This window comes from Myxine glutinosa, chromosome 14 (assembly GCF_964187855.1).
Source record: "Myxine glutinosa chromosome 14, kmMyxGlut1.1, whole genome shotgun sequence".
Taxonomy (NCBI): domain Eukaryota; kingdom Metazoa; phylum Chordata; class Myxini; order Myxiniformes; family Myxinidae; genus Myxine; species Myxine glutinosa.
This window is the reverse complement of record NC_136274.1, coordinates 63,444,080-63,459,708: the sequence shown is the minus strand read 5'-3', so window position 1 is coordinate 63,459,708 and position 15,629 is coordinate 63,444,080. Positions and strand designations below refer to the sequence as shown.

Below are 15,629 nucleotides of genomic sequence, written 5' to 3'. Positions count from 1 at the left end.
TGCCGTAAGCTTGCTTTGATAGAGCTGATATTTTTGGTGACGCATTCTTGTGAGCTGACGGAACCAGGAGACCTATGCCCCCGTCCGTCTCAGCCCTTCGGGTTGAAGGCATGGCCGCATTTTCTTTTCCTTGGCACGTCGGTGTTGGTGAACGAGATCGTGAGGACGAGCACGGCCGGAGCGACTGAGCGGGTGCGGCCTGTTCACTTCGCGCACGGAGCCAGGAGTGAGCGGACCGTACAGCGAGGCCTAGTTCCCGCCCACGGGCAGTGCAGCCTGCGGTTTCCATCAATGAGTTGTGCACCCGTGATGTCACGCGAATCGACAGAAGTAGCTCACTAACATTAACCAACACCAAAGTAGCTCCGCCACCAAAGGTGGATGGAGGTTATGTTTTCACCACTGTCTGTCTGTCCGTTTTTGAACAAAATATCTCAAAAAGTTGTGGACGGATACGGACGAAATTTGGCAGAGATGTGGCATATGTGACACCAACGAAATTATTATTATTATTCTTCTTCTTTTTTTGTATACAAGATCTAGGCTCGTGTAAGAGCTAACAGATTAAACACAAAAAACATAAACGGACACATAAAACATAATAAAGGTAGCGGGAGACAAGATGGGGGAGGGGCGGGAGGGGGGGGGGAGAGAGAGGGAAGCACACAAGCACAACAGTGGAGAACAGGGACATCGGGAGATCTGTGGAAGGGAGAGTGCTGTGGCGGGGTAATGGGAAAAACAAGATTGATATTACTAGGACTTTCAGGAAAGAAAACGGAATTTGAAGGAAGTGGGTTTGGGGTGTCTACTTTTCTGGTCTACTTTAAGATGCAAAACGTAAACTGTTCACCTGGCGGAGGTATGCTCTCTACCATGTGCCGTTCTCGTTTTGTACATGTTGTAATGAGGTAACTCAAGTAATGGTTAAAATATATACAGTACATCAGGACAAAGTTGAGGTGATGTTGAGGTCAAAGTTGAAAACAGAGGTTTGCAAATGAACTCTTCCTAATCATGCACGAAGGCTTTACACAAGAGGTGATGCAACCAACCTTTTTGTTTCAAATCATAAAGAGTTACTCGTGCTTTCCCAGTGAGAAATAATTTGTATTAGTGCCTTACAACAAAAGAAAGAGAAGGCGTTCGTTAGTTTTAGTCATTCCATTTGACGGACATTTGCAAACCCTCTCCTTGGCACACCTTTTCAAAGCATGGCTCACACCACAGGCAGACGCAGGATAAACAGTTCACCACAGGTGGTTCTTCACCACAAAAGCAGCACACATTTGGAGAAACCAGACCCCCAGGTGTCAAATCAACCTCAGGCACCAGCGGGAATTTAGCAGCCATCTTCTGCTTGCGTGGTCGTACTCCAGGCCTCACTTCCTTGGTTGGTTCCGCCATTTGCACTGTGGACGTCAAACAACCGCACATTAGACACAAGCCAATGAAACAAACAATGAACAAACATCTTCCAAATGAAGGACGCTACATCGTCGGGCATAGATATCACGAGGGGACTTAAGCCAGCCGTTTCGTCGTCTGCAATATGGCGGAGGAGGAGGGGGGAATACGCCATTATTGGAAGATTGTTTGTGCAAGCAATGACCGTCACATCGAAAATCGAACTTAGAGGTTAATTACGTGAGATAGAAATCATGTGTTAATCTTTGTGTTTTTGAAAATGATGTGATTTACTTAAAGGTGGCCATGCATTGACCTTTTCTTTTTTTTTAAAACACAACATGACCAATCAAGGACGAGACTCAAACGGAACACAGGTCGACATCACAATGTGACACGATGACGAATCCCAATGCAGCTCATGTCGAACACGAATGAGGCTGCCAGCATTGCTGTAGATAATACGGATAAAACTATCAAAGTGGCATCCGCCAAGCGGAGAGTACCTCAATGCCGTATTTTGGGATATGAAAACAAAGTCAGATTTCATGGACATATTTGAGAGAACGAACATGGTTTATGTATTACCATTTCAAGTAAAACAGACAATTAACCAATATATGAGGCAAATAATTAATACATTAACCAGGAAGATAAATAAATAATTACATTTAATCACCTCTGCCATGGAGGTGGACAGAGGTTATGTTTTCACCTCTGTCTATTTGTCTGAGCAGGGTATCTTGAAAAGCTGTGGACATATTCAGATGAAATTTTCTCCAAAGCCAGGCACTGATTGGGCATCGTCCGTCACACAAAGTCCCTCCTTGGCACACCTGAACTCCTATCCACCTACAAAAGCCATCATCCGCAGCTTGATGGAGTACTGCTCTCCACTCTGGGCTGGCTCCCCTGCCTCACCTTGATGCCATGGAAACCAAAGCTTTCAAGATCATTGGAATCTCTCGCAATGAAGCCGAGTTGACGGGCTTATCACGTCGCCATTGCAGACAGGTTGGTGGTCTCTCTGTCTCGTACCATCTCATTTCTGGTCTTGCACCTTCTGCTCTTTCTATGCTATGTCCCCCTCAGGTTTCTGCAGAGTACAGAGTCCACCAACCATGAACCCCCTTCTGGTAAAACGACCTAAATCCAGGATCACTGCTCACATCCACTCATTTGTTCCTCTTTTTCCACCTGTGGAATCAACTTCAATCTCATTCTTCCCTCTAGGTCTTTAAGAAAGCTGTCCACCACACTCAGATCATCCCCAATCCACAACCATGATCCTTTCTACCCTAGTTAAGCTCCCCTCCCCCTCTCTTATTACCTCCGCCACCAGAGGTGGTTGGAGGTTATTGTTTTCACCCCTGTCTGTCTGTTTGTGAACAAAATATCTCAAAAGGTTGTGGACGGATTCTGACGAAATTTGGCAGAGAGGTAGCGTTTGTGACAAGGACGAAATGATTAGATTCTGGCGAAGATCCGGATTCGGATCCGGCTACTAGAATTTTAAAAGGCTTTCTTCACCATTGGGAGATACTAGATAGGGCCAAAAACGATACATAGCAGGATATCTCAAAACGTTATGGACGGATTTGGACGAAACTTTGTGAACAGGTTGTGTGTGTGACAAGGAACAATCGATTCAATTTTGGTGAAGATCCGGATCCAGCTAGTAGAATTTTTAAAAGTTACTGATTTACTCACCTGCTTTAACCTCACTCAACATGTCAACTTTCCTACCCATAACCGTGGTCACATTTTGGACCTTGTCTGCTCTACTGGACTAATTTTGCACCATCTCTCTGGCTCCGACCTCACTCTCTCTGACCACCTAGCCATCACTCTGACCATCAACATCCCCACCCCAGCACCAAGGCATTATCGCACTATCAACTTCCGTAAGCTAAACGCTCTTTCACCTGCCTCATTCTCATCGACCCTCTCTGAAAAAATGTCCACTTCTCCCTTCGTTGACCTCCACACCCCTTCTGACCTCACTGACTACTACAACCACACTCTCTCCTCCTGCCTTGACGAACTTGCGCCTATAAAAACCAAAACAGTTTCTTTCACCCATTCTGCTCCCTGGTTTACCCCTGAACTCCGCCTGATGAAAACTCGTGCTCGCCAACTTGAAAGACTCCGCAATAAAACAGGTCTCACAGTTCACTCCCAGGCCTACAAGGACCACATACAACACTATAAAGATGCCCTCTCCCGCGCCCGCTCCGCCTACTACTCTCAAATTATCCACTCTGGCTCCGGAAACCCAAAAGCACTCTTCTCTACAATAAACAAACTCCTCAGCCCCCTGAACACCACCACCCAGTCATTCACAATAGACAACTGCATCTCCTTCCTTTCATTCTTCCAACGCAAAATTGAAAACATCTACAACAGCTTGACCACTGCTGCACCCGCTCCTCCTCCAACCACCTGCCCCCCCTTATCCTGCCATCCCCTGTCTCAATTCTCCCCAGTCTCCCCTACTGACCTCTCTGAACTCCTCATCGGAATGAAAACTGCCACCTGCACTCTTGACCCCATCCCCTCCAGCTTTGTCAAGGCCTCCCTTCCTGCTCTCTCTCCACTTATCATTGCAACAATAAACTCCCTGTCTACAGGCATCGTCCCACCATCCCTCAAAATTGCTGCTGTTACCCCCATTCTGAAAAAACCTGGACTAAACGCTGACACCCTAAATAACTTCAGACCCATCTCCAACCTACCCTTTCTGTCAAAGGTTTTGGAACGCGCTGTAGCCACTCAACTCAAACATCACCTCTCTGCCAATAACCTGTATGAAACATTCCAATCCGGATTCCGCTCCAACCACAGTACTGAAACTGCTCTCCTCAAAATCACCAACGACCTTCTCCTCTCCTCTGACGCTGGCAACCTCAACATTCTCATCCTCCTCGACCTCAGCGCCGCCTTTGACACCATCGATCACACCATCCTCCTCACCCGACTTGAAACCACCTTTAACATTACCGGCACTGCCCTCTCTTGGATTAAATCATACCTCTCTGACAGACGTCAGTTCATCTCCATCAATAACTGCAAATCCCCCACTGCTCCCCTCCCCCAAGGTGTCCCCCAAGGTTCAGTTCTTGGCCCCCTCCTCTTCATCCTTTACCTGTCCCCCCTCGGTCACTTAATCCGCCGTCATGGTCTCCAATTCCACTGCTTCGCCGATGACATCCAGCTTTTCATCTCCACCAAGTCCATCTCCACCGCCACCCACTCTATCCTGACAAACTGCATCACTGAAATAAAATCCTGGCTTCAAATCAACTTCCTCAAACTTAACTGTGATAAATCTGAAATAATCATCATTGGCCCAAAAACGCTCACCAAGTCCACCCATAACTTTGCCCTCAACATCGACGGTTTCCCAGTATCCACCTCCCCTCACATCCGGAATCTTGGCATCATCTTTGACCAAACCCTCTCCTTCGACAAATACACTAAACAGATCACAAAGACAGCCTTCTTTCACCTGAAAAACATCGCCCGTCTCCGTCCATCCCTCTCCTCCGTGGCTGCAGAAACCCTCATCCACGCCTTCATCACTTCCCGTCTGGACTACTGCAATAGCCTCCTTTATGGTTCACCCTCAACAATCACCAATAAACTCCAATACATTCAGAACTCCGCTGCCCGTCTACTCACCCATTCCCGGACCCGTGACCACATCACCCCCGTCCTTTACAAGCTTCACTGGCTCCCCATCTCCCAGAGAATCCAGTACAAAATCCTCCTCTTGACCTACAAAGCCCTCCATAACCTGGCCCCATCCTACCTGGCTGACCTCCTCTCCAGACACACTCCCACCCGCAACCTCCGCTCTGCTGGTGCCAACCTCCTGACCCCCCCCCCCATCCGGACCAAATTTAGATCCTGGGGGGACAGGGCCTTCTCCATCGCTGCTCCCACCCTCTGGAACTCGCTACCTCACACCATCAGAGACTCCTCCTCACTCACCACATTCAAAACATCACTCAAGACCCACCTGTTCAACACTGCATTCAACATTTAACCCACAGCATCTAACCCCTGACTATCTCCTCTCCTTCTCCCTCCTTTGTGCTTTGAATATTTCCCTATTGATTCTGCCTTTTTGCAATTGTTTTTATGTTTTGCTATGCATTATGTTTTGCACTCTGTCAAAGTGTCTTTGGGCTTCCTGAAAAGCGCTATATAAAATAAATGCATTATTATTATTATTATTAAAAGTGATTCTTCACCATTGAGTGATATGGCCAACCAGTTATCACTACCAGGTGGAGGTATGCTCTCGACTGAGTGCCGTTCTAGCTCTTCCTGAGTTTATGGCTGCATCCATATTTTTCCACCACCTGCATCCTACCCAAATCCCTCATTTATGTAAATCTCCCTCCATTTTCGCCACAGGGAAGGCAAGTCAAGTTGTCAACCCGTCAAGCCGCCATGACACCCGGAGAGGAGGAAAAGGCCCGCGGTAATTATTATTTCTTTCTTTCACTTCAGAGAAGAGCCCGCCATTGCGCGTCTGTTCGAATACCTCATAAGTTTCCTTTTTAGCTGGTTTTACACCGACTATCGCGAATCACGTTCATAACGGGGGCAACGCACCAAATTACATTCGTTTCTGAATACAAATCCAAAACCAAACACGTGGCTCACACGACGATGCAGTGATAGGACAGAAAATAGCCTGAAGAGATAATAAAAACAAAACCAAGCAGACAATTACCATAAGGATGAGCATTATCCAAACGATTAATCAAAAAACTTTTTAAACATCTCACGTACGTATTGGCGAAATCGCACTCGTCTGGCGAACTTTTTCTTCTTCTTCTTCTTCTTCTTTTTCTATTTCCGCCCTTCCTCTTCTTCTTTGGCCTACCCACGTGACCTTCCAGTATACATCAGAGCAACGAGCTAAATTAATTGAAATAATAAAAATGATCTTTACATTCTCGACCTTTATTTTGATCTATTAACAAAAAAAAAACCAAAAAAAAAAAACCATAAATACCTTGACGAGTAGTTTGCTATAAGAGTAGCAGACTAGTGCTGATAAACGACGGGTGTTTATACACCGGCTGAATTATGGCGTCCACCTCGCCTGGGATAATAATTGGGATAATTTTAATTCCTCGTCATAGTAAACATTTGGCCATTAAAATCCTGCCTTTAGATTCCCGGTAACAAAGAAAAACATGTGGGTCACGTGAGATTGTCCATCCCTGATTTAACCGGTGACATATCTGGTCCATCAGAACCATTGGTCGTGGCTAACACTAATACTACTGGGAATAGTAATTCACCGGAAAGTTCTGCAACTATATTTCCGGATGGCAACGTTCCAGAAGAAGAATTCCGCAAAGAACCGGTGAAGGTGAAGGTGAAGGTGAAGGTGAAGGTGAAGGTGAAGGTGAAGGTGAAGGTGAAGGTGAAGGTGAACCACCTCCCGTGGCACCATCACAAGAGGGTGTGTGTGCTCCGTCGCTCTTCTTGCTCCAGGTGGGCTCCAAATTGAATGAACTTTCAATGAAGACCCAGTTTTACTGCTATGCACCATTTTTGGGCATTATTGATGGTTGTGTGGTGCTGTGCACACACAATTCGTTTGCCAAGAAGGTAGGCCACAACGCTTTGTACAAACTGAAACACTTTAATAACAGCTCGCACGCAAGCACTGGGCGGGCTCGACTTTCGAGCCCGCATATATGTCCCGAGTCCACGCCTTGCCCCCGGGCGTGGCCGGTCGGCTGAAAGGCGGGGCATGTATCTCAGTTCCACCCTGCGCCTCGTGATGCCTTTGCTCTGGGCGTGGCCCGAGCTGCGCTTCCACGCCCGGACCCTCGCGCCACCCACTGGTGCGCGGAATTATTGCCCACTGACAATGTGTCCGCCACACGCGCCCCCCCAGAATTCCCGCGCACCTGAAGGGTGAGCTTGCGGGGAAGCCGGATGACCCGGCCGAAAAGCCCTCTGGCGATTCGTGCAGGGCTGGGGGGTAGCGGGACGGCAGGGCTGAGGGGTGCCGGGGGTCTGACCGCCGGGGGGCGGCCTCGACGCAGAGGCAGAGCTGCTTGCGGGGGGTGGTCCAGATCGAGGTGGGCCGGCTTGAGGCGGTCCACGGAGATACGATCCGGAGTACCGCCGATGTCCACGGTGAAATGCTTGTCCCCGGTCTCCAGCACACGGAAGGGCCCCTCGTACGGGGGCCGCAGCGGCGCCCGGTGGGCGTCGTGCCTGACAAAAACATACTCCGCCGTGCGAAACTCTGGGGCGACGTGGGAGGACAGGCAACTGTGGTGTGCCGTCGGCACCGGGGTGAACCTCCTGGCAGTCTCCTGAAGGGTGGAGCGCTGTTGCGCCGCGGACCAAGGGGCTGTGGAGTCGGGGATAAATTCGCCCGGTACCCGCAGTGGTTGCCCGAAAACCAACTCCGCCGAGGATGCGCGCAGATCGTCATTGGGCGCCGTCCTCAGGCCCAGCAGGACACATGGGAGCCTGTCGGCCCAGCTGCCATCGCGGAGGCTGGGCCGGAGCGTGGCCTTCATTGAGCGATGGAAGCGCTCGCACAGGCCGTTGGCCTGGGGGTGGTAAGCCGTGATGTGATGCAGCTTGATGCTGAGCCCTTGCGCCACTGCTCCACAGAGCTCCGAGGTGAACTGGGGGCCGCGGTCGGACGAGATGTCCGTGGGGGCGCCGAACCGAGCAACCCACATGGCGATGTAGGCTTGCGCGACGTCAGCCGCAGCCGTCGCTGCCAATGGCACGGCCTCCGGCCACCGGATGGTGCGGTCCACCATGGTGAGGAGGTGGGTGAAACCCCGCGAGGGGGGCAGAGGTCCCACCAAGTCGACGTGGATGTGGTCGAACCGACGTTCGGGCACCGTAAACGGGGCCAACGGGGCTTGGGTGTGGCGGTGGACTTTCGCGTGCTGGCACGCGAGACACGTCCTGGCCCAGTCGCGGATGTTCTTCCTGAGGCCATGCCAGACGAACTTCGCCGCGACGAGCTTCTGGGAGGCCTTCGTGCCCGGGTGGGACAGGCCGTGGATGGCGTCAAAAACCAGGCGCTGCCAGCCAGCGGGCACAATGGGGCGAGGCCGGCCGATGGAGACGTCGCACAAGAGGGCAGTGCCCGTGACGTCGAACAGTACCTCGGTGGCGCGGTGGCCCGTGACAGCGGTCCGCAAGGCCTGGACGTCGGGGTCGGCGGTCTGGTCCGCCGCCATCCAGGCATAGTCGATCCCGAGGTGGACCGCGTGTGCGACGGACCGGGAAAGGCAATCCGCCACCGGGTTGTCCTTACCCGCGACGTGACAGATGTCCGTCGTGTATTCGGACACGGCAGAGAGGTGACGTTGCTGCCGGGCCGACCATGGCTCGGCGACCTTGGCCATCGCGAAATCAAGGGGCTTGTGATCGACGAAGGCCGTGAACGGGCGGCCCTCGAGAAGATGGCGGAAGTGTCGGACCGCCAGGTGGAGCCCGAGCAGCTCGCGGTCGAAGGTGCTGTTCCGGGGTTCGTGCGGGCGGAGCTGCCGGCTAAAAAACGCCAGGCACTGCCAAGCACCACTCACCCACTGCTCGTGCACCGCGCCCACCCACGTAGTCCGACGCGTCGGTGGTGAGGGCGATTGGTGCATCGGGCGCCAGCATGGTGGCGTTGGCCAAGGCCAGCTTTGCGCCCGCAAACACCGTGGCCATTTGCTCCGTCCAGGCGATGTCACCTTTGCCCGGCTTCCCTCGGAGGGCCTCGTGCAGGGGGCGCAGGAGCTGGGCGACACGGGGCACGAAGCGGTGATAAAAATTCACCATGCCCAGGAATTCCTGGAGCCCCTTGATCGTGCGGGGGTGCGGGAAACTCCTGACTGCCTCCACCTTGGCCGGTAAAGGGATGGCCCCATGCCTGTTGATGCGGTGCCCCAAGAAGTCGATGGCGGTGATGCCGAAACGGCACTTTGCGGGGTTGATTATCAGGCCATGCTGGCTCAGGCATTTGAAGAGCTTGCGGCGGTGGAACAGGTGCTCCTCCGGGACGCGCTCGCGACTAGGATGTTGTCCAGGTAGACGAAGATGAAGGACAAGTCACGCAAGATGCTGTCCATGAGCCGCTGGAACGCCTGGGCCGCATTTTTCAACCCAAAGGGCATCCGCAAGAACTCAAAGAGGCCGAAAGGTGTGATGACGGCCGTCTTTGGTACATTGTCCGGTTGTACGGGGACCTGGTGGTAGCCCCGGATGAGGTCCACCTTGGAGAAAATGGTCGTTTTCGTCAACCGGGTGGAAAAGTCCTGAATATGCGGGACCGGGTAGCGGTCGGGGGTGGTGGCGTCGTTGAGCTGGCGGTCTTCACCGCACGGCCGCCATCCGCCGCCGGGCTTGGGCACAATGTGCAGAGGAGAGGCCCATGCGCTGTTGGAGCGCCGTACGATGCCCAGTCGCTCCAGCATGGCGAACTCCGCTTTCACCATGGCGAGATTCGTGGGGTCGAGGCAGCGCGCCCGGGCGTAGACCGGTGGTCCGACGGTGGGGATATGGTGCTCCACCCCGTGTTTGACGGCCACCGCTGAAAAGGTGGGCCGCGTGAGCGCCGGGAAACTGGCGAGGAGGCGGGTAAACTCGTCCGCTGCCGGAAGCGTACAGATTAACTTCGCCGGGACGGAATCGCTCAGCAATCCGCTCGGTGAGCCGCTCAACGAGCCGCTCAGCGAACAAGCGAGCGAGCTGAAGGTTTCGGCCTGGACGAGGCGTCGACGCTTAACATCCACCTACAGCCCATTCGCACAAAGGAAGTCCGCACCGAGCAGGGCCATTGGCACGTTGGCGGTGACGAAAGACCATTGGAAGCGCTGCCCTCCGAACCGCAGCGAGAGGCAACGCTTCCCGGATGTGCGGATGGGTGTTCCGTTGGCAGCGAGCAAGGCGGGGCCCCGGCCCGCGGCTTGCTTGTCGGACGCGGAGGCAGGGAGGACACTTACCTGCGCTCCCGTGTCGCACAGAAAACGACGACCAGACGAGGTGTCTGTGATGAACAGGAGGCTGCCGGAATGGCCGACGCTCATGGCCGCAAGTGAGCGCCAGCCCGGTCGTTTCCCGACCCGTCGAAAGAACACGGCGGGCGGCATGCTCTAGCCTTGCGGCCGAACCTGGCATGATAGTAGCACCAGGTTTGCGGTGGTGGCTGCCGCGTCGGCCGTGGTGGTGGCGGTGGCGGTAGTGGGCCGGGCGTAGCAGCGGCCACGAGGGAAGTAGGGGGCGCTGTAGCCTCCGCACCGGGATCCACTACGGCAGCACCGTACACCGACCGCGTGTCGGAGGCCGCGAAAAATTTGTCCGCCTCTCCGGCCAGGGCGTGGGGTTCCGTTAAGTTCGAACCGGCCAGCGCGAGCCGCACCTGCACAGAGGCAGAGGTAGCTGGCAGAGGAAAAGTGCTCGGAACAGGAAATCCGGGCGCTGGTCTCCAAGAAGAGACAACATAAAATCCATCCGAACAGACGGTCGTGTGTCGCCGAGGGCGGGAAGGTCCAGGAGGCGGTCGGCGCGTTCGACCTCCGTGAGCCCGAACGTGGCGAGGAGAAGACGTTTGAGCGCCGCGTACTTGTGGGCGCCCGGTGGGCGCCGAAGGATGGACACGACGCGGGCGGCAGTGCCGGGCCCGAGGGCGGCGACCACGTGGTAGTACATGGTGTCGTCCGCCGTGATGCCCCGGAGCTGGAATTGAGCTTCGGCCTGCACAAACCAAACGTCGGCTTGCGCTTCCCAGAACTCCGGGAGTTTGATGGCGACAGCGTTGGTAGCCATGGCACGTTCAGGGGTCAGCTACGGCTGAACCAGTCAGGGTCACCAGTGTGGTGCTGTGCACACACAATTCATTTGCCAAGAAGGTAGGCCACAACGCTTTGTACAAACTGAAACACTTTAATAACAGCTCGCACGCAAGCACTGGGCGGGCTCGACTTTCGAGCCCGCATATATGTCCGAGGCCACGCCTTTCCCCCGGGCGTGGCCGGTCGGCCGAAAGGCGGGGCATGTATCTCAGTTACACCCTGCGCCTCGTGACGCCTTTGCTCCAGGCGTGGCCCGAGCTGCGCCTCCACGCCCGGACGCTCGCGCCACCCACTGGTGCGTGGAATTATTGCCCACTGCCAATGTGTCCGCCACAGTTGATGCTTAAGGTAAACTGTATTGGACCAATGGTACTGCAAGGTGGTCAATGGTATTGTTGTACACCGCTCCTTTCCTATGCCATCTCCAGGTGTTGCATAACGTCATTGCCGGGCACCGGAGGGGGCTTAATTAATTAATTGACTTAATTGACTGAATGTCTTAATTTTTTCATTTTTAAAGTTACCGATTCAGATGAAACGGTGGTGGTTTATGTATTCTATGAGCCAATTGATTAACCATTTAATTTTTTATGATTACTATTTATTTATTTTCATTATTAATCATTTATTTATTTTCTTTCTTGTTTTACTTTGTCAAAAACGGTATTTTTTGATTTATCGATTAATCAATTAATTGATTAGTTATTCAATTATCAGCATTTAATTAAGTACTTGTACATTTCCTTTCTCTTCTCGGCATTATCTCAGGCACCTTTTGAGTTAGGAAGCTGATATTTGGACATGCCAATGACCAAGTGATTTGTCTGTAAAGGGTATATTTGATTTATTGATTAATCAATTAATCGATTAATTATTTATTGATTGATAAATTAATTATAAAAATGTTTTAGAGGCGCCCGGGCAATGCCGCGCTGGAGGATATTTAATTATTTGGCATGGGGGCGGTGTGCTTTGAATGTATCTGTACTTGTTTTCTTTCTTTCTTGTTTGTCCGGGCGATATCTCAGCCATCCTTTGAGCTCGGAAGCTGGAATTTCGGCACAATAGTGACCAAGTACTTTGTCAAAAACTGTATTTTTTGTTTTTTGATGAATCAATTAATTGATGAGTTATTTAATTATTAGCGATTAATTAAGTACTTATACATTTCCTTTCTCTTCTGGCCATTATCTTAGGCACCTTTTGAGTTAGGAAGTTGATATTTGGACATGCCAATGACCAAGTGATTTGGCCGCAAAGGCTATTTTTGATTTATTGATTAATCAATTAATCAATTATTTATTTAATTATTCGATTAATGAATTTATTTTTTTTTTTTTTTTTTTTTTAGTTAAAGATTCGGATGAAATGGTGGTGGTGTATGTGTTCTATTACCGAATGGATTAATTATTTAAAATTTTTATGATTATTATTTATTTATTTTCATTATTAATTATTTATTTATTTTATTTCTCATCTGGGAAATATGTCAGGCACCTTTTGAGCTGGGAAGCTGATATTTGGGCATGACAATGACCAACTGATTTGGCTGTAAATGGTATTTTTGATTTATTGATTAATTAATTAATCGATTAATTATTTAATTATTCGATGAATGACTTAATTAATTAATTTTTTTAAAGTTACAGATTCGGATGAAATGGTGGTGGTTTATGTATTCTATTAGCCAATTGATTAACTATTTGATTTTTTTATGATTATTATTTATTTATTTTCATTATCGATCATTTATTTATTTTCTTTCTCATCTGGGCAATATCTCAGGCACCTTTTGAGCTAGGAAGCTAATATTTGTACATGACAATGACCAAGTGATTTGTCTGTAAAGGGTATTTTTGATTTATTGATTAATCAATTCATCGATTAATTATTTATTGATTGATAAATTAATTATTGAATTTCTTTATTTATGACTTATTTAATTAAATTTCTAAAAGGTACATCTTTGGATGAAGCTCTAGTGGTTTAGTTATGCTATTATCCAATTGATTAAGAAAATATTTTATGACAATCTTTTGTTGATTTTAATGATGCAATTAATCAATCAAATATTGTGCACCTCTCCCTCCAAATACAGTCTCTATGAGCTGCACGGCGGTATTGCCGGGCGCCAGGGGCGCCCCGGCAATGCCGCGCTGGAGGATATTTAATTATTTGGCATGGGGGCGGTGTACTTTGAATGTATCTGTACTTGTTTTTATTTGTTGTTACAAAAAGGAAAATGTAAAAGTCCTGTTTAGTGAATTTTTGACAGGACATTTGACATGAAATTTTGACATTTGACATGAATTGGCTGCATAGGTCGGTCAAGTCAAACTGCACAGGGAATGGAGGGAGTGGGCGGAGAGGGTTAACTCCCAAATCAGGATTATATACAGACTTGGCATTTAATATGGAATATTTTTTTTTCTTGACTTGGGTTTACTTTCTTAACTCAGTATATCAATCTGGTGAGTTTCTTTTACACTTCGGTGATTTATTTGTTAAAAGAACCATGTCACTGATTGTCTGTCGCAGCAAGAAGTCAATAACAGGATTATATCACAGGTGGCGTGACAAAATGTACGGACAGGTACATTTGACGATTGGCTTCACAATCGGGTATATAAGGGATGTTGCGTTCTGCATTAGTGGAAAACAACTGCTGCACGTCTAAAAAAGTTATTGCCGCTTCCTCTGGAGATGGTCCGTCAACTCGACAATGCTGTTTGTCATGGAGTGGTGGCTTTACGAAATTACGGCATGAAACAGCGTGCTATTGCTCGGCATATGGCATCACTCAAGGTCAGGTGTCAAAGATCCTGAAACGAAATGCTCAGAGGGGTGTCCCTACTCCAATATCGAGGCCATCACGTCCCTGCAGCACCACAAGGAGGGATGATCGCCAGCTGCACCGGTTTGTCCGCAATGGCCGTACCAAGTCAGCTAATCGGCTTAGGGCTGAGTGGCAACAACTGACAAATGTGCCTGTATCCAGGAGGCTCGTCAACCAACGACTGGTTCAAACAGGCTATCGTGCCAGGCGTCCCCTGAGAAAGCCACGCCTGACAAGACAACACCGCCAGCGCCGATTGCAGTGGGCCAGAGAGCACCGTCAATAGCAGCCAGGACACTGGAATCACATGATCTTCAGTGACGAGTCTTGATTTCTGGTCTATCGTCAAGATGGCCATGTCCGAGTGCGCAGACAAGTGCATGAAGCCTACAACGAAGATTGTATAGTGCCAAGAGTCCAAGCTGGAGGTGATGGGGGTGACCATTTGGGCTGCTTTTCATGCAGGGGGCAAAACTGACCTGGTTGTTCTGAATGGAAACCTGAACCTGTTCAAGTACAGGGCCATTCTGGAAGAAACATTGCTTCCATTTGCTCGTGCAGCCTTTCGAGGAAACTTTGTCTTCCAAGATGACAATGCATGGCCTCATCGTGCTCGCATGATCCAACACTTTCTTGCTGACCGTGGTGTAGAGCATATGGAGTGGCCTGCCATGTCCCCGGATATGAATCCGAAAGAGAACTTGTGGGCAGAATTAACGCGTCAAATCGACCACTTGGACCCGCAGCCGACCTCTGTGCGTGAATTGCAGCAGGCTATTGTCACTGCATGGCAAGCGATTCCTGTCCAAACCTTGGCAAATCTCGTGAACAGCATTCCTCAACATGTACGTGCTCTCCTGAATGCTCGTGGGGGTTACACGAAGTACTGAACTGTAATTTTACTGTCCGTAATCCCAATTGTAATTTAACTTTTGTTTTTGTTAAAAAAAATTTTGGCTAATGTGCAAAATAAAGAGATACGTCTGGAAAACGTACAGAAGTTTAACACAGTACTGTCCATGAATTGAGTTCAATATCAGTTTACATCACTTTCAAGGATCAATTTATTTGTTTTGAAATGTCAAATGTGGTTTTTGTTTCTTTTAAAGGTCACATTAACAAAATCTAGAATAATTTCAACATAATTCCAATGAACTTTTGGTTCGAAGTCAACTTGAAAAGTAAGCTCACCCCCACAAAAAAAATATTCCATATTAAATGCTAAGTCTGTATATATATATATATATATATATATATATATATATACTGTATATATATATATGTGAAGAAGCGGCTCTTCGTTTGCAAAAGAAGTCCACAAATAGCCTGAAATGACGCAGCTTTATTAAAAACCAACTTATACAGATCCGGAAGAAGGAAGACATCTACAGCAAGAACCAGCTTCATGCCACGTCCAGCCTTCCTGAAGCACATTGATTCGCAGTCCGTATAAATACTTGACAAGTTTATCAGAAAATCTCCGAGAGAACAAAGCGACTGGCGAGAGTCCCTCGCCGTCATCCTAGCCCCCACCGTCATCCGCT

The 15,629-nt window shown here is 49.5% G+C and overlaps 1 protein-coding gene across 1 annotated transcript in view; it reads right to left on the bottom strand.

Annotated features, from left to right (window-relative positions):
• The window catches only part of LOC137439855 (RING finger protein 17), a 257,732-nt gene that overhangs the window by 183,956 nt on the left and 58,147 nt on the right, over positions 1 to 15,629 (bottom strand). Inside the window, exon 2 of the mRNA XM_068136018.2 lies at positions 1,204 to 1,412. Within this exon, the coding sequence (XP_067992119.2) occupies positions 1,204 to 1,407 (204 nt within the window). The 5' untranslated portion in view covers positions 1,408 to 1,412. The remainder of the gene's footprint in view (positions 1 to 1,203; positions 1,413 to 15,629) is intronic.